At 46.0% G+C, this 19,037-nt stretch overlaps 2 protein-coding genes across 4 annotated transcripts in view; both read left to right on the forward strand.

Annotated features, from left to right (window-relative positions):
* The window catches only part of FAM53B (family with sequence similarity 53 member B), a 144,622-nt gene that overhangs the window by 25,262 nt on the left and 100,323 nt on the right, over window positions 1-19,037 (forward strand). The window contains exon 1 of one of the 3 annotated variants that reach the window (XM_041743499.1): window positions 12,520-12,799. The exons of 1 other annotated variant lie outside the window; for it this stretch is intronic. The gene's annotated coding sequence lies outside the window, so the exon portion shown is untranslated. Of the gene's footprint in view, window positions 1-12,519; window positions 12,800-19,037 lie in introns of those variants that run through there. One more of the 3 variants, XM_041743502.1, reaches the window with a different exon arrangement.
* Window positions 7,281-15,468, forward strand: LOC121476592 (collagen alpha-1(I) chain-like). The gene is made up of 4 exons (XM_041730688.1): window positions 7,281-7,284; window positions 12,291-12,605; window positions 12,668-14,128; window positions 14,812-15,468. The coding sequence occupies exons 1-4, from the start codon at window positions 7,281-7,283 to the stop codon at window positions 14,859-14,861; spliced, it is 1,830 nt and encodes a 609-aa protein (XP_041586622.1). The 3' UTR covers window positions 14,862-15,468.

A 19,037-nucleotide genomic window follows, 5' to 3' on the forward strand; every position in this document is an offset into this window, starting at 1 on the left:
TCTGGCATCTGCTTACCAGGTGCTAAGTCTCTGCCTTAATGGCACTTACAGTTCAGTGGGGAAACCAGGACCAGTCCAGAGAAAACACTGTCAGAGGAATTGAGTAGTTGAATTTTCAAAGCTCTGCAGCTCCTTTTTGGTGACAGTGTTGGTCTGTGGACTGTGAGTTAGTGAGTCATCCTTCACTACTTTTCTCCATCTCCCTTTTGTCTTAACAGACTTGCCTAATCAAGAACTGAATAGTGTCATTCTTTTGTGAAAGGGTGGTGTAAGCTATATGTGTGTATATATATATACATAAGCCTTGAGGGACATGAGGACAGAGATGTTTTAGTTAGGACTAATTAGCAAGAGAAACAGTTTACATATTAATGTTTTTGAAGAGATAGGTTAATATATAATGCCATTTTTGTATTTGGGCTGATATTTTCATGTTGGAGCCACAAAATACGTTTTTAAGTGATAAAATTTTTGATGATTTTCAACATTTTGAATCTCTTGGGTTTTTGTTTGTTTGGCAGATGTTAGTCCAGTAATGAGTAAGTCTAGCATTACCATCCTATTTCCTTTCTTTTTGTCTCTGAGTGGGGGCAGGGTGGAGGGAAGAGGGGTTTGATTTAGATCAACATTAATCAACTATTAAGATTACTACCTTGCAAAAGATAACCGAAGACATTTACATAAGCTTTCAACACAAATAACATTGCTTAAGAAGGTTTTATTTTTAAAATGTAAAGGGTGAGATGTTACTTCAAAATATATGTGATTTAAACTTATTAAAAATTGTGTTGATTGAAAAAACCGTGCAAGGGATTTTAAACCACAGAAAAACAGTTTATAATTTATTGAGGAGGTCTGGTCTTTGTTGTGTTTTCATATTATTGTTTCTTGATGTCAAATATGATAATAGTGTAGAAGTACTTTTTTTAGAATTTTGAGTTGTTATGCATGCTGTTTTAAAGCACCACTCTAACAAAATAGGCTTTCTGTGCCACCAGACTGAGACATTGGGTTTGATTCACTGATAGCTTGGAATGGGCTTTTGTTGAAAAGCTCCTCAAGTCACCCTCGTGGCAGGGTATGTATGTTCCATTTGCAAAGATGAAGGATTTGGGGGGATCATGGAGCTGTTGCTAAGGTTAGGAGAAGGGATTTGTCATCTCTCCTTATCAGTTAATCCTGTTGGAAGCCGGCTTCTCAGAGGTTGCAATTAGAACAAATGGAAGGTCCCAAAATGCTAACAGTAAATTAGTATTTTCAAATAATGCCACACTTTAAAAACCAGGCCAGTAAATGGCCCCAAGTTACTGAAGCAATCGTAAATATGTGACTATTAAACTGAGTTTTGTTTAAGCACATGACTATGTGGGTAACTGGAAGAAATTATACAGTTATAAAAGGGAGCAGTGAGTTCCATAGTAAGTGCTGGTTTCTCTGCATAAGAAGTTGGAATTGTAATTTTATTTCATCAAAAGACACTCTTATTTTGAGGAAACTTGTTTGAAATGCAAACGAAGTTTCTCTCCAGAGCCTGAACGGCATTGTTGCTTCTCATTATGATGTTATTGCTGCATAGCCAGCGCTTCTGTGTGTAGGAAGCACGCCGGCCTGTCCGAAGGGATTTGAGGCTGAATGGGTGGGTTACACCAATTAACAAATAGAAAGTTTTCAGAACATTTTGTTTTAAGCCAGGTGCACAAGTTAGAGTTGCTTTTTGGGACTGGCATTTATGCATATGAGAATCAAACCTGACACTACTCTTGGCAGCTTGACTGAGGCCATTTTAAAATAAGTACAAACTGTCCTTGAATTGATTTTCCCCCCATTGTAGTAGCAGCAAGTTTGCCTTTCTTCTTCATCTGTGACATGCATGCAGTTTTCTATTATTGGGGGGGGGGGGGGGGGGGCGGGGGAGAAGGGAGGTAAACCGTACAAAAGACTTTTAGTCTTTATGTGAATAATGTGTTTCAGTTTACGTATTTTTAATTTTCTGTGATACTGTAATATAGAACTCTATGTTGACCTTAATTCACATTCATCTGGAGTGCAGTAGAGAGCTTAATTTTTAAGGTATCTATGGTAGCCTCTAACCTTTGAAATAATTTTCCTTAAATTGATATGCAAAGAGACAGAGTATCCCTGCTTATGTCAATAGACTCTGATTTATGTTTTCTTAAATTATTTTATGTATTTATGCATGCACGTATGTGTCTGGTAGTCCATAATGAAAATATATACAAATGTGAAAACTCAATTGCTCTCCAGGCCAGCATTCTGCTGCTTGGGGAGGCCTGGGTTTGATTTCCTGTTGTTGGCACTGTGAACTAGAGTGTACGTGCTCCAGAGACAGCTTTCTGCTTTGAAAGCAAGAGACCAAGTGTCTTGTGTTCCACAGTAGTAACCTCTTTAGCTAATTGTGTGTGTGGGGGTGTGTTGATGGGCTCTGAAAGGAGTCTTGTCTAGGACACTTCACTGGAAGGAGGCTGCCCATGACCTAGAGTTTGATTGTGGGAGACCAGGAGCATGGTAGGTTGAAGGACAATTGCTTAGTGGGAAAAAATTAGGAAACCCTTGTCATTTCTCTGTTAGGCTGGAAACAGAGATGTCCTTAGATGAAGGGGGAGCACATGAGCATGTTTTATTAACAGTTAATAGAAGAAAATTAATGCTAATTTATTCTTCATACACACCATGCAATTTGTTGGAAAAGTAAAAGAATAGTTTGAAATTCTTTGGTCAATTGATGGATTCCTATGTTAGGGGCATAGAAATGAAACTCAACATTAAGCAGACAAATACCCAAGCCCACAGGCTACATAAATGCTGAATAAAACCAGCTCTACAATAGAACTCTGAAAAGCGAGGGGTAAGAAGCCTAATGAATGATTGAATATGACCTTAGCAAAATCCCTGGAGTGTTGTTGAAGGATCATTCATTTCCAGCTTAGATGTCAAGATGGGCTCCAGTAACCAGGAAAAAAGAGAGCTTGAGTCAGTACTTACTGAGTTTTAAAAATCTTTACAACTCAGTGCATTAGACTGATCATTAAAAGGGCTTCTCTAACTAAATTTTGAGCTGTCACTGTGTAGACCTGTAGTTTAGGCCCAGGGAAACCAAATTAAAAAGATAGGAGTAATTCGCAAGACATGAATGTATCGATATCCTGCTTCTATGGAGTAGAACTTCAAAAACTGGATGTAGAGGCTGGCATAATGTACTTTTGTCATGCTGATACCATTGTAAGAAAGACTGAGCACCATGAGATCAATTGGACCTTAGAGCATTTGCAAATTACTTGCCCAGTTTATTAGAGGAAGATAGAAAGAAACCAAAATGTACTTTTTTCATTTTTAAGTGGTTCATTCTGAAGAAATGATAAATTCTTTTGTTCTGTTTAAAATACGTGTTATTACTGCATCAGAAAGTAAGTATGTTAGTGAGTGATCTTTATTGTGCATGCTGTCCAGAAGCTTTTTAAGAAAAGCAAATCTAACACATTTGTTTCCCCAAATTCCAAAAAATGTATACATGAACCAGCAATTAGCATATCCTGGATATTATATGAGGAGCTTAGGAAGAAGTATGAAAATACCCCCCATTTGGACAAAGGGACCATTAACTGTATTTCTCATCCTTCATTAACATACTCAGAGATGAAGCAGTTTATTATTCTCCGTGACTGTAGCAGAATAGAAGTGCAGTTGGGATGGTCGCCACTCTCCTGCTATGGCCCTCCACACTGCTTGTCAAAGATGGGCATACACAGGGGGAGGGAGCTAAATGTAGAAGAGAGTGGGTGCTGCCAGTGCACGTTTTCTCGTCACCCCTCCTCTAGTATGAAAATGTCAGTCCTTTGTTCCCATCTAATTTTAGTACATCCTGGCTTAAAAAAAAAAAAAAAAAAAAAAGTTAGGATGCTTTCCAACCATGGAACTTTGAGGGGTGGGGTGGGCGGGGAAAGAGTACAGGAAGGAGCAGTTTACATTCCATATCCGTCTGCCTTTCTGTGACAGCATCTAGCCCCTACTCTGTTGATTCTGGTAATGAAATAAATTTAGATGCACTGAACCAGCAATAATTAAGTTTTCCTTCCATGTCCTCAACAAGAAGTCTAGTTGGAGTCTGAATGGGGAAAATCATAATATGGCATCTAATAGAACATACTGGGCTGAATTAAAGAGCTGTGTACAAGTTTTAGAAGACAGGTCTGAAATCGTGAATGAAAAACTGCATGTTGTCTTATTTAAATGTGACCTTTGAGGCCCATTTGTGATTCAGTGAAACTGCTTTTATGCTGTTGTTTAGAATGAGAATAATATTTGTTGATTTTTGAGAAGCAATCAAAGGCAAGGTACACAAGTCAGAGCTGTTTATTCCTCATGGAAACCCTCACAGGTCTAGAAGGAAAGCTCTGATTTCTTGAAAAGAACCAGTTGGGTCAAAGAATGGGTAACATAGTTTGTTCAAGAGATAGGACTGAATTCCATATGGCTTTGTAGTTGAAAGTGCCAACTGTCATGGTTATTATTTAATTAAAAAGTAATTAACCAGATTAAACTATGAGGGGAAATCTACATTCTGGACTTCACTATGAAATAAGTCCATCTTTTCCAGAGGTTTCTTGCTTTAGGTGTTCTGAGGTTTCCTCTTGGAATCTCTCTATGGTAAAGATGTTAGAGAGCTACAAGTAAGAGGAATTATTTTGTTACTAAGTCCATTTGATTAATGATTTAATTTGTGATGGGCGGTATCAGATTATTTTCTGAACTTGAAATTTATTTTCGTTCCTTTGATTTTATAGTAACACAGAGTTTAAAAGCTGTTAAGTAATAGAGTAAATATTAAAGAGAAATGATTTTTTTAAATACTAAATTTGGGAGGAAAAAATGATGGTAATATAGGCAGGGTGCTTTCCTTCTTTGGGCTTCAGTTTTCCTTTCTGTAAAATGACGGTGTTCAGTAGGTGATGTTTAAAGTTCTCCTCTACCCCTGTACTAGTCAGTTTGGGTTGCCGTTGACCTGGTGGTTTAAACAGCAGAAATTTACTTTTCACTGTCTGGAGACTGGAAAGTCCAAGGTCAAGGTACGAGGAAGGCAGGCTTCATTCTGAGGCCTCTGCTCTTGGCTTGTAGGTGGCTGCTCACCTGGCCTCCCTGTGCATGCTTACAAGGGAGAGAGGGTGTGGGAGCAGGCTCTCATGTGTCTCTTCTTAGAAGGGTGCTGAGTCCATCAGGAGAGCCCCATCCACATGACTTCATCTAACCCTGATTACCTCCCAGAGGCTCTACTTCCAGATATTATCACATTGGGGGTTAGGCCTTCAACATGTGAATTTGGGGGGCACACAAACATTCAGTCCATAATATCTGCTGAAATTGATCTAAGATGTAGAGAAGAGCTTAATAGATTTTCACTATATACAGGAAGTTTAAATGCTCCAATTAGCTAAATATTGGTTGTTAGGTCTCTTTAGAGTTCTTTTTCTTTTTTAAAGATTTTACTTATTTATTCATGAGAGACACAGAGAGAGAGAGAGGCACAGACATGGGCAGAGGGAGAGAAGCAGGCTCCTTTCCATGCAGGGAACCTGACGTGAGACTCGGTCCTGGGTCTCCAGGACCACACCCTGGGCTAAAGGCGGGGCTAAACCGGTAAGCCACCCAGGGATCCCCTCTCTTTACAGTTCTTAAAGCAAGGTATCTATGTGTATGAGGAATAGATGTACATATAAGACATTTGGAGCGAAAAAATCATGTATTTTTCCATCTAAGACATCTTTGTACATCCATTGGTAAACTTTAGATCTGGGTGTTGATTGTCTTTGATATGTATTTTTGATAATTCAGTTTGTATTTGTTTGACCACAGCTATATTTTATTCAGGAAACTCAGAAATTTACATCTGATTGTTTGGTCTTCTTCAATTTTACATATAGAAAGATAGAGATCAAGATTGGGCCTTAAGGAAACACAAAGGAGTCCTACTCATAGATGACCTCATTTAGAAGTGTAAAGTCCCAGGGTTCTGAGAATTCTACTCTCTCATGCTACACAGAGTCCCATGCTTGAGCAGGTGGTATGTGGTCTGCCCTTCTCAAGCCTTGTAACTATGGGCTCTTGTCTACTTAATCGTGGTTTCCCTTCAGAACTTTTCTTCAAAGCAGTTGGGTGTAATGGAGAGAGAAGCAGTCACGGAGACCTGCTGTATCACCGGATCAGGAATATTAAATGAGAAGAATCAGTGTGAAGCAGCTTAGCATAATTCCTAGCACACACGAGTAACTAGGCTTTTCTCCAAGGACCCTTCTTCCTGTTGCAGCTGATGTATGGACTTGTTTGAGATTTTACCCCTCAGTACCACTGAATTAATGTATTCAGTTCAACTGTATTCCAAGAGGGAAGAGAGGAGGAGTGGTAGACAAGTGAGTAAGAGTATAGCTCCTTCTTGAGTCTCTAGATAGGGCTGGTGCTGAAGCACCTTTTTATTAGCTAAGAAAACAGGACCGGATAGGATGCCAGATTTTCACTGAATGTTCTTTACGATGTGTTTCAGTGGACTCCTTAAGAATACTCAGGTTTAAGATCATTATCTGTTTACGTGGTAATTATTTAGTAATTAAAGTAGGTCTGGTGGGAAAAATGTTCCTGTGGATGCACTGGAACCGGCTAAGGACGCGGTGCACCTTCCCTCAACAGGTCTGCATGCTAAGGCAGTATTTCCAGTGACATGAAACAAGGTAACTAAGAACAGGTCCCTCAACTAATGAAAACTGAGTTGGAGTTGGGTCTTTCTGGGTATCTAGGAAGCAGTGGGCTAAGTTTTTATCATTGATTTCCACCTTGCATCATATAGATTTGATTTCTTTGATCAGTGAGTCATATTTATTTTCCTTGTTTTAAGTTGAGTTAACGGTGCCATTCACAGTGACATTTCAAAGTTTGGTGTTGGGTAATACTTTATCTGATTTGACCATAGTTTATACTGGAACTGACTGTATCGTTTATAATGTACAGTGAATTGGTTGTCCTCGTCTAGAAAACATTTGGTTTTCAGAATTGTTTATTTAACCTTTTTATTGGTGGGTAGGTGAATATTTCAATGCCTGGGCTGCTTAGTGTGACTAGAGAAATGCTGGCCAGAGCAGTGTCACTTTCTTGAGCTTAAATCTTTGAAATATTTTTAAAAGGTTCTATAGAGATGAGGTCAGTATGATAATATATGTCTGTAGGGTAGACATAATAAAAGCTTCACTAAAGTTAAGTACTTTAACAGTGCTACAATGGGTAAGTGACCTGGTTTTGATCAAGAATTTTTTGTTTGTTTGTTTCTTTGTGAAAGTTAAGAGTAAAGTAGTATTTAAAATAGCAAGCTAACTTCTCATATCAGTTCTTCTCCCTTCCAGGTCAGGTGCAGGGTATGTGCATACAAAATAGGCAAGGCTAGTTCCTCAGGGATACGATAAAACAAAACATCTTTGCTTTTGATTAAAATGGAAGGTTGACAAACTGCTGAGGGAAGTTAAGAAATTCACAGGCTAATATACTCTGGAAGGCACATGTTCTTTTCATACTGCTCCCAGGGATGTTTTACTCTTTGGAGCCGGAGGCTGATTTTTTTCTTCTTGATATTTTAAATCCAAAGGATTCAGTCTTTAGATTGGGTATTCAGGCTCTGTGAAATCAAAAACTGTATGTATTTTCACAGTTTCCTTTTTCCCTAATGAAAATGAAATTCACTCTGTTTCATTTTTATGGGGATAGGCAGGATGGCAGTAGCTTTGAGCATATCACTAGGCATGAGTTAAAAATAGATTTTTCTTGAGGCAGTGACTTATATGGTAGATAGTGGACAGGAGAGAAAAATTAAGTTAAATTTTGGGCTTATATTGTAAATACAACACCTAAATTCTAATAAAGGATATACAAGAAAAAAATGGAAATGTTTTTCATTTGAAGGTGATAGCATAAACATTTAGTCTGGGTGTGCTGTTGAAATATATTCTAGGTAAAACTTAGTGTGTAACAGTATGAAAATACTGTAACTTGTATTTAGCTATGTATTTGGTGGAGTAACTGAGGCCAACGTAGGTTATGGGTGACCAACCATGTTAATAGTGATTGATATTAGAGTACTTCAGCTCAGATCATAAATAGATCAGGGAAAGGTCAAGAATGAATTACGCTTTTCAGTGTTACTATTAAAATAGTAAAATAGGTTTGATAGGTTTTGCATATACCAGTAACTTTGAATATAGATAGTGAAAAGCCTTCATTATACTTACTTTTGCTTACTTATCATGCATAAACTTTCCAATATGTTTTTTCATGCTTGTGTTTTCTGGTAGCACATAACACCAATAGCTACTATTACTTTGCCAAAAAAAAAGAAAAAAAAATGTATGTCAAATTGAAATAAGTTTTAACTGTTGCTCTGTTCTTTTTAGCTTACATTACCCAGAGCTCTTCCATCCATGAGTTGCAAGCGTGACATTTGCTGTGTTTTCAGCACCTGCCAACTTGGAAACCAGGGTTTGTGCTCAGGACTTAGGCTTACAACCCACACTTTGTGGTGCACAATGCCGTCCCAGCTGGCATGCTTCGTACCTCAATGGTGCTAGACGTTCGGTTACAAAGCTGTGCAGAGTCACGTGCACTGATTTCAATAGGCATTCCGCTTGGAGCTGTTTTCAACTCTCGTTTTATATCAGAGGAGTTAGATTGGTATCATTAAATTCACTGCATGGTTATTTTTCATTGAAAATAAATTTGTTTTATGTCGTTCTTGAATCAAAAAGTAACTTTGTCTTCAGGAACCAAAGTACCTCTTTTAAAAAGGTGTGTGTTTAGATGTGGGACAGAACTCTCTCTCTCTCTGTCTACCTATATGAGAGAGATTCCAGCCAGGGCTATAGTTCATTTTCATCAGTGGAAAGGTTTCAGAACACAGTAGGAAAAGGACAGAAAGGAAAGAGCAGAAGGATTAGTGGGTCATAACATGGTTATGTAGGTAGGGTCGTTAGTTGTAGATGGCTCATGTATGTGGGGACAATTACAGAACTCATTTTTCTGAATAAGATCTACATAAGAGATGGTAGATTCAGATTTTTGGTTTTCATCTGTAACCAAAACTTTACATGTTGTCCGGAGAAATGTATTTTGCTAACTTGTTTTCTTTCAGTAGCCAGTTTCTTTGAAAATGCTTCAGGTGGACTTGGTGATGTCTGTCTTCCCTTCATCTGTTATAAGCAATTTTAAAAGGTTCTGCTTTGTAAAAGATCTTTTCAGATTTAGAAAGGACAGTGTGAAATGTGAATGACTGGCTTTTAATACAACAGTTGTGACAAAGAGGCAGTGGCTTTTGGAAGCTGAATAAAGGGGTTAATACACACATCTGCATACTGTGCTGTTGGGTGCGATGTATAACAAGTTTGATGTTTGTTTCACTCACTTTATTCTAAAAAGAATACTGTATTATTCTCAAAGATAAACTAGTTTATCATTTTTTTAGTGGGGAGCTCTTTTTACAGCCATAGGCACACGTAGATTTGATGGGTAAAACTGAACAACATTGACTGTACTTGCTTAGACTTCAAAGCTTAGCTCCTTGTTGCTTGAATATCACATTAATTTGATTCTAAAGGCACAAAAATAAAACACCCACTAACTACCTAGGACACTCATTACTACATATCAAAACCCAACCTTTACCCTCCTCTGCATAAATGTGCTTAGGTGAATACTTGATTAGCTTGTTGATACAAGTTATAGTTGGTTACACCCTTTCTTAATAAAATACACCCTTATTGTCTCCTATTGCTTAAGAGCTTTACGCTTGGAATAGGGGAACTCTTTAGAATAGAGCGATACTCAGTTTAAATTCTCCTAGGCAGTTTTGAGTGGATGGGATTCGTGCCATACGCACGGGCATTCCTCCATTTGGTGTTTCTGCTTTGAGCCGGGCCAGGAGAGCCAGTATTACAGTGCTTTGTCCCTGGTTTCATATATTGGTCTCAGAGTGAGACTGTATGACTGTATGTAACCCCTACATTTTATATTTCCCAGGTGTTTGTGTTTACCCAAGTTAGTGTTGTTGGTCAGTGATAATGGAAAAGTTACAGGTGATCATTTTTGGATTATTTATGTATTTATTCCTAAATTGGCTTATGAATTTGTGTTTAGTTGCCTGGTTGTACTCTAAATCTGGTTTTAATTTGGTTTTGACCTTTAAGGATTGAACAAAGGTAGACTGCTTAGCCCCCGCCCCCCCCCCCCCCATCGCAGCTTACATTGCTTTACATCCAGAATGCGACTGAGCTTGTATTTACTCTTCTGACTTGAGCAAAGCTCTAATATACCACCTTTCAGGTAGGACTTTTTTAAAATAATGACTATGTAGTATAGCCCCCCAAAGTGGGGGTGTTTAGGATATACAGGGCTTACTGCATAATGTGGGAAGAACCACTTAGTGTGGAAGGTTAATTGACACAGGGTTTAATGTATATATCTTTTAGCTTTTGGAGATTCAAATTAAGTCCATGAGAAATAGCCATTCATTGGTTAGTAGCACAGCTCCTTAAGCAGGTATTTTGGTTCTGTGCACTTGCAAGAAAGCCTCAGAACCAGAAAAACAGGCTGCTTTAGGTTGGAAAGGAGGCGTTGCAGCAAAGAGCTTGCCATAACCACAATCCTTGGAATTTTGTGAGACTAAAATCATCCTGAAAGCAACAAGAATCATGATTGCGATAATTGTCTCCAGGCTCTGGATGTGCCCCCCTCCCCCCCAATTTGGTTTTCTCCCTTGACCCGATGAACTAGTAATTGTAGGAATAAGCTGAATGTTTGCCAGCAGGAGTCACTCTAGGCTTCCTAATAAAAAGTAAATTAAACTTTATTCTTAAAGCTCTCAAAGGCTGAGGTGACACTGTGATAAGATGGCATTAGGGGAGGTGTAGGAGGAGCATTCTCAAATTATCCCTTGTGCCTTTCTTTGTTTAACTTAGGGATCCTTGCTTGGTTCTCGTTCCTTTCAGAATCGGCCCTTGATAAATTCTTTTAAAGCAATGTTTATGGAAAAGGATATCAGTATCTTAGCATTCTGCCTGTTAGCTCATTTTGGTCTTTGTAGGACAAATTGGTTACATCCCACATCATCTACTTGAATGAATAGACACCCATCCTTCTCCTGATTGTTGTTCATCGTAATCTTGCAGAAGAAATCACTAGGGTGAGCCGTAGCTGGTGTGAAAGGAGATGTTAGCTCATGGTTTCCTGAAAAAGAATGGGTCCAGTGTGATGAGAAACTGAAATATTTCAGCAACAGCCATGAAATATAATAGTTTCCCAAGTGCATACAAGCTCAAGAAGTTAATTGTCCATTTATGTTTGATACTGGGATTGAAACATTGGATTAAAACCAATTAAATGTTCCTAGAAGCAACAGAAAAAGTTTCCTGATTTATGAATAGACCCATTCAAATGGCGCAGACACAATCCATGTAAAGTAATGAGGTGTTTTGTTTTTTTGGCAAAGGAGAACACAAAACAGGCATAGGGGAGTTCTTTAAAAAAAAGAAAAAAGAAAGAAAAAAACCTTCTCTTTAAAAATCTCTTTGGATACAAGGTCAATAAAATAACGTACACTGGTAGGACGGAGTGATGGGAAATCTAGGGCTTCACTTCACAGGGGAGACAGTCCCCCTCCCCCAGGTGAGCAGTACAATGAAAATACTCTGCTTATTCTATCAGGGTTACATTCCTGAACTTAAGTCAACATCCTAAGTTACAGAACGAAACATGCTCTGCGTCTGCTTAGCAACCACAAATCCTTCCTTCACCAGTTGCATATAGTTTGCATGTGGCTTCTGAAGTACATACACATTCCTTCATTTCGATCAGCGCCTCTAGTTGGGAAACTAGCGCTTTCTTTTCCCAAAGTGTGACAAGGCTCGCACTGCCCCCCTCGCTGCCGCCCGCCCCGCCGCCCCGCCGCCCCGCCGGGAAGCCTCGGAACCGCACACCCCGGAAGCTGGGCGTCCCAAGTCCACGCGGCCCGGGGTTTTGTGCCCCAGGTCCTGCGGGGGGCGGGGGCGGGGGCGGGGGCGGCCGCGGGACCCCTGGCTCCGGGCCCGGGCGGGGCGGGGCGAGGCGGCGGGGCGGCGGGGCGGCGCGGCCCGGCCGGCCCGGGGCCCCTTCCCGCGTGCCCTTCCCGCGTCCCGGGGCCTCGCAGGCGCGGGCTCGGCGGGCGGCGGGCGGCGGGCGGGCGGCTCGGCTCGGCTCGGCTCGGCTCGCAGGACGGCCTCCAGCCCCGCCGGCGGCGCGCCGCGACCCCCCCACTCCCCGCCCACCGGCGGCTGCGCGCACTGCACCCGCGCCCGCCGCCGCCGCCGCCGCCCGGCCCCTGCACGCCGCCGGCCCAGCACGCCGGCCCCTGCACGCCGGCCCTGCACGCCGCCTGCCGCCGCCGCCGCCGCCAGCCCCGCGGCCGCCCGGGCCCCGCCACGCCGCCGGCGGAGCGCCCGACCCGGACACACGCCTTGCGGGCGGCGGCCCCACGGCGGCGGCGGGCGCGGCGGGCGCGGCGGGCGCGGGCGGCCTGGCCGGGGCCGGTGAGAGGGACGAGTTGCGAACAGTTCAGGAAGTGACAAGTCGATTTCCTCCTCCCGGGGAGCCGCTCGGTACAAAGCGCTCGGCGCCGGCGGGAGAGCGTGCGCGGCGGTGGCGGCGGCGGCCGTGGCGGTGGCGGCCGTGGCGGTGGCGGTGGCGGCGGCGGCGCGGAGCCTCGGCGACCCCGCGGCGCACAGTAAGCGACCGGCGGCCGTGCTGGCCCGCGAGCCAGGGTGCCCGCCTCGCCCTGGGCAGCGTCGCCGCTCTCCTTTCTTTTCTCCTCTTCCCCCTGCCTCGCCTCGCCTCGCCTCGCGTCGGGTCGGGTCGGGTCGGGGCGGGGCGGGCGGCTTCCCGGGCGGGCGCGAGACTTGTCAGCGCGGCGGGGCGCGGCGGGGGCGCAGTCCTGCCTCCGCGGGCTCTGCGCTCCCCCGCGCCGCGACCCGGGGACCCCGGCGCCCGAAGTTCCCGCAGCGTCTGCAGACAACTCTTTTGTTCGCGGAAGTTTGCGTCCCCACCCCCGGGATGCGGGCGCGCGGCGGCGGGACCCGCGGCTCCTGGACCGGCCGGGCCGGGGCGGGGGGGGGGGGGCGCCTGCCCCGGGGCGGCCGCGGGGGGGGGCGCGGGGCCGGCGGGGCGGGGGGCGCGGGGCCGGCGGGGCGGGGGGCGCGGGCGCGGCTTCGCACACGGCGAGAGGGGCCGTGCTGCACGGGCGCTGCCCGGCTCCCCTTGGTGCCAGCCCCGGACTCGCCCGCCGGTGGGAGCCCGCTTCCCGCCGGGGCTGCCTGTCGGCGGGGCTGGGGCGCGCGGGGCGAGGCGCGGGCAGGACCCCGAGCTGAGCTGCCCCCCGGGGCGTCCCGGCGCCCGCGCCCGCAGACCCGGGGGACGATGCAGGCGGCGCGCGCTCCGCTGCTCGGGCCGGGCGCCCCGGGAGCCCCCTGGGCCCGGGCTGCCGGCGTCCGCCGCGGGGCTCGCTCGCACGTACTGCGCTTCGCCCGACGGCGAACAAAGAACGGCGCTTTGCAGCGCTTGATGAATGGGATTCCGCCTCCTATAGGCCACGCTCCGAGCCGTCGTGCGCCGCAGCCCGCGGACCCGGTGGCGGCGGCGCTGCACCCCGGGCCCCCGACCCCCGACCCCCGACCCCCGACCCCGACCCCCGACCCCGACCCCGGGGCAGGGCCCGGCCGCCGCCGCCGCCGCCGCCGCCACGGCCGCCGCCGCGCTCGCCTCGCCGCAGCGGGCGCAGATGGAGCCGGGCCGACGGCTGTTGAGCGGGAACAGACGTTTGCTGGGTTGTTGCACGGCGGGGACAAGGGCTGCCCCGCGCCGGCTGCTGCGGGGTCGGGACCGCATTGTCTCCTGGCCCGGGAGCCGGCGAGCGTCGCCCGCTCCCAAGTGACACACCGGCGTGTGCCCCCGGCGCTCCCCGCAGGCTGGAAGGGGCCCTCCCTGCTCCAGGTCCTGGGCCGGGGAAGGAGGTCGCCCTGGGGCAGGGCTTGCGGGACGGATGGAGGCAGCAGACCCGGTGAGACTCACTGCTGCGCATCTGCCCAGACTTTTAGTTTCATTTTAATTTACCCACTTAGCAGTAACTGGTCTCAGTTACAGTTTTGATACTGAGTTGCGGATCTGGGGGGTTTGGGTGTTGTCGTTCCCACCCCCAGGCTGTGGACAGCTAGATAAACAGAAAACAGCTATTTGGTTATTTGTCCCCATTGATAGGCCTGTGTTAGTCTGAGAAGGTTTGACCTTTTTTTTTTTTTTTTTTTTGAGCTCAGGACTGGTTGGTGGCCCTTGACCCGGTGCCTGCACTTGGCTAGGATCTGGATGCTGCCAGCCCTCCTGCAAAAGGGAGGAGCATGCTGCTCTAGCTCCTAGGATCTAGAAAAGGAAGGAGAGGCTTGGGACAGGCCTGTTCCCGCCCTACCCTACCCCCTACCCCCATGCCCCTCCAGAGAACCAGACGGTTTTAAGACCAGTTCAAATCATTTTGGCCAGGGACTCACTATTCCCCCACCACCCCACCCCGGGAGGTGATACTGATGTGCAATTATTTTAACATTGAAGACAAGTTTTAAATAAAAGCTGGCAGTACTGGTTGTTGCAGAAGTGGACTTGGATTCCGAAGGCTGGCAGGACAAGTAGAGCGTTCCACAATTGTGATTGATAATGTTTGTAGTCAGTTTCTCCCTTCTGTTTTCAATTTAGGGTATGTCGCGCACGTAGTAGCGTGTTGGAAGTTCATGAAGTTCCTTTAGGAAGAGCTTGAAGATGCCTTCTTGTCATCATAGCGGCTCTGCTTCATTGACGTTTTATGGGAAGCCCTGTTGTTATTTCTTAGGCTCTTTCTCTCCACATCTTTCACCTTTCTCGGTTCCCCCAGTTGGTTACTTCGCTCTCCTCTGGCTCTGTGGAAGCCTGACGGGCTGGGTGTCCTTTAAGCGGGTTCCGGGGCAGACGCCTGAGCCATGCTGGAAGCTCGGTTAGGGCCAGCCTGCCGCTCTCTTCCCCTGCAGGAGACTGGAGAGGAGAGAGTCTTGTACACCCTGGGAGCTGGCAGCAGAGGACGCCTCGGAGCAGCCTGGAGGTGTACCTTTGCAGTGCTCTTAAGCAGTACGCCCTTCTCCGCCCCTGCTTCTTGCAGGGGGCCCTGAAGACTGAGTGCAGGACCCACTGGCGGACTGTTGAGTTGATGTTTTATCTGGGCAAGTGTGGCTTTCCTGAACTGCACACCGTATGGAAACTTTTTGTTCTTGCCCTTAAAAAAGCCTGAAATAAGCAAATACTCAGACCAGCACAACTGCCATCATTACCACCACCACGCACACCTCTCTGATGTGTAATAAAAGAGACCTGCAGGCGTAATTTGTTATGTAATATGCTGATAATACAAGTTTCGGTTTTAGATGGAAACCAGATGTGGAGGGGCTCTCTCTTTAATTGATCCAGCAAGGGGGACACGTTAATAGATTAACTAGCCTTTGCAAACCCTGAAGGTGATTTCTTTTCTTTCTTTTCTTTTTTTTTTTTTAATTGTGAGGGGAGAATCCTAAACTTGGGGCTTTTTTAAGTCTCCACCTCCCCCCCTCCCCCCCCCCCCCCCCCCCCCCCCCCGCCGCCCCAACCCCTAGCTTCTTGCTTTACTGCAGCTGTCCTTTTTGTCAGACTCTTCCTCTCTTGAAAGAACCGGTTTGTTGCCAACATGAAGCACATGGCCGGGTCTGGCTGGGCTCAGCGCAGCTTAACTCTGCTGGGCTCCACGCTCCTCCTCGCCTTGTCCAGCTGCTGCCCTGTCCTCCACCCTACAAAACAGGGCCTGGCTGAGGGACTTGCGTGCTGCAAGGAATGTTGACTGGCCTCCCTCAACTCCTTTCTGAAATGTCTGATCATCCAGGGAGAGTTGCTGTTTAAACTTGCCCGGTGAATACACTTTCCAAAATCATTGACTCTCCTTCTCTGATTAATTTCTGTGTTTGTTTCCTGCCTAACTTTACGAGGGTTCTTTCTACATGGCTGAGTCACCTTTATTATGGCCCAGGGTCGGGGACTGCGCTGTAATAGCTGACCCCATTAACAGCAGTTTCATTGCGTGCTGGGATGTGAGCTTTGGAAACAAACCCACAGGCTTAGATACGCTGATGTGCCCGGAGACTTGCTTAGAAAATTTTTGTTTTAGCGCAGTTTACATTAACATGATTAATGACCGCGCCACTGAAAAGTCTATATTCAAAAGCAATTTACCGTTCCCTAGGGTTCTTCTTATGGTGAAGTAATTTTCTTTGCCAAACAACTTTGTTTTAAGGTAATTTCTTCTTTGATGTTTAATCCAAACCTCCTGTGCACACAGTTTTGGATCAAGGCTTGGGCTTCGAAAATTGCGGGTTGTGGTTTTGGTGGTGCCTGTCTAACCTTCCTGAACTCGGGTCGGAGGGCACCCGGATTCTTGATTTAGGAAAGCCCTCTGAGATCCTAAGCAGCGGCAGAGTCAGTGCTGCGCTGATCAGGACGGGAGGAAATCTTGCAGGGGAAACTTGGCTTTGGGGTGTCTTGGAGGAGGGATGTTAGGAGGCTGGAGCTGAGGACAAGATTTTTTTTTTTTTTCTTCCTTGCATCAACTGGAGATACTTGAGCTTTTTCAAAAAACAGAGACGTCTTTGCTTCAGCCACCTCCTCCTCCTCCTCCTTTTCTTCTTCTTCTTCTTCTTCTTCTTCTTCTTCTTCTTCTTCTTTTTTTTTTTTGTTAAATGTGGGTGATTGAGAGGGGAAATGCTGATGGGTGGGTCTGAAAGCAGCCTTAGGAACCCGAGAAAATAAAAACACATTTGAAGGACTCTGGAAGATTTTGCATTTCAAAGGGTCTACCTTGTAGAATTTCACATCACGTCAGGGGTTATGGAGAAGTGTGACAGGCACCCCCGCTTCGTTAACGGTCCTGCCCCTCTCCTGCTGTGGGGGCTGCCGGGGAAGCTGTCTTTTGCAGGGGGGCGGGGTGGGGGCCGTTTGGCCAGACTGCGCAGGAAGATCTCGGAAACAACAGTGCTCCTTAGGCATCTGTAGTCCCTGGAGGGACTTTTTCCATGGGGCCGCTCTCAGGAGGTAAAAGCAAATCATGTTGCTAAACAGCCCATTTGACCCCAGAATGCAGGGGCAGGCCAACTCCTGACTGCACTTGCTCTTTTCCTTCGCTTGTGAAACAAAGAAACAGATTCTCCTCCTGCACTGGTATAATGTGGTTCCCTAGTTCCCAAGATTCAGGACCATGAAAAGTTGGGCGCAGCAGGCTTCAGCCCAAATGGGTGTGGATTGTTCAAAGAATAATAGCAGTGCCCACTGGTTATTGAAGGCCCACCCTGGGCCAGGGGCTTTGCATACGCTCTCTAATTTTCAAAGCATTCCTGCAGTTACAGCTAAAGAAAGAAATTGAATCTCCGAGAGGCCAAGTAACTGGCCTCAGGCCACACAGCTGCTAGGCCTGGAGGCTGGTAGTTCTATCCTAGTCTCTCTCACTTCAGAGCCTGGTTGTTTTGCACACGCATGCTATGGGTTGGTGTGTTCGAAAGATAGAGGCACTAAGTTCTGTTTAATCTCAAAGCATAAATTTTGTTTAGTCTTGTTAACACCACAGGGAAACTTAGAAATTTTGACTACCTCTTTCCCTCCCTCCTCCTTTTCCTACAGCTTTAAAAAAACTTTTTTTTTTTTTTTTTTTTTTCAAAAGGAGGGCTTGGGGGCTCCCTGGGTGGCTCAGCTGTTTAGCGCCTGCCTTTGACCCAGGGCATGGTCCTGGGACCTGGGATCTAGTCCCTCGTTGGGCTCCCTGCATGGAGCCTGCTTCTCCCTCTGCCTGTGTCTCTGCCCCTCTCTCTGTGTCTCTCATGAATAAATAAATAAAATCTTTAAAAAAATAAATAAAGGAGGGCTTGGATTCTAGGTCTACCATAGGACCAAAGACAGTGCCTCAGTTCTGAAGACTGAAAAGTTTTGCTTCATCCTTACAGAAGACAGACTTACAAGAAAATACAGTTATTCTTGGTGACCTTCTAGGGGAAATGGGAAATAAATCTGGCAGCCCAGAAGAAGCATCCCCATTTATTCAGATTCCATTTTCCATTCGAAGAGATTGTTAAAAGGGTTTCCAGTGTGGTTGGGTTTTTTGGTTTTTTGGTTTTTGTTTTTGTTTTTCGCTTTTGTAATTCGGATCCCTCAAAGTAAATCATTTTGTGGTGTTTGCCACCCCAGGTTTGTGTAATAACACGTTTTGTTTACATGCCCAAAGTAATCAAATAACTAAACTCAATTGTACAGCCTCCAGTGTGTGGGAATTTGGTATGCCCTAGCTCGGGCTGGGCAGAGGCCCTGCATTCCGTCTCAGACCGATGGCCCTTCGAAGGTTGATCCTGGTTTGGGGGTGGAGGTGGAGTGGGTGGTGTGAGGATGTCTATGTCCAGCAAGGCCTGCCTGGCTGGATCTCCTGCCCTTTCTGCTCCTAAAGAGTTTGTGGGAGATAGCTGGGCCCTCTGTGCCGAGATTTGAGACTCCAGAGCAGTTATTCTGAACCTTGGCTGCACGTTATAATCACCTGGAGAGATTTAAAAGAAAAAAAGCCTGATGCCCAGGCAGCATCCAGGACCAGTTACATCAGAATCTTGGAGAGAAGGGGTAGGACGCAGCATTGGTATTTTTAAAGCTTCTGAGTTGATCCTGTTGTGCATCCAGGACGGAGGAATGAGGGCTGGAATAGACCCCATGCATACCTCTTTTCCCTCACGGACCTTCCTCTTCAGGATTGGAATAAACCTACTGGGATTTTCCGTTGTTGCCATGTCTCGGTGAAGGAGAATCTGAAAGGTACCCACTTCTGGGCGAAGTGCCTGCTGTAGACATCATCCAGGTGGTTCCTCTTTCTGCTGGGCCAGGTCTTGGGTGTGCCTTCC

This window comes from Vulpes lagopus, chromosome 2 (genome assembly GCF_018345385.1).
Source record: "Vulpes lagopus strain Blue_001 chromosome 2, ASM1834538v1, whole genome shotgun sequence".
In the NCBI taxonomy this organism is placed as follows: Eukaryota; Metazoa; Chordata; class Mammalia; order Carnivora; family Canidae; genus Vulpes; species Vulpes lagopus.

What these genes read in the sequence shown, in the direction of transcription:
- LOC121476592 (XM_041730688.1), top strand. An exon ending in GGGCGGCCTGGCCGGGGCCG is followed by an intron (nt 12,606 to 12,667) that starts GTGAGAGGGACG and finishes CCTCCCGGGGAG; the next exon opens with CCGCTCGGTACAAAGCGCTC. An exon ending in GGATGGAGGCAGCAGACCCG is followed by an intron (nt 14,129 to 14,811) that starts GTGAGACTCACT and finishes TTTTCAATTTAG; the next exon opens with GGTATGTCGCGCACGTAGTA.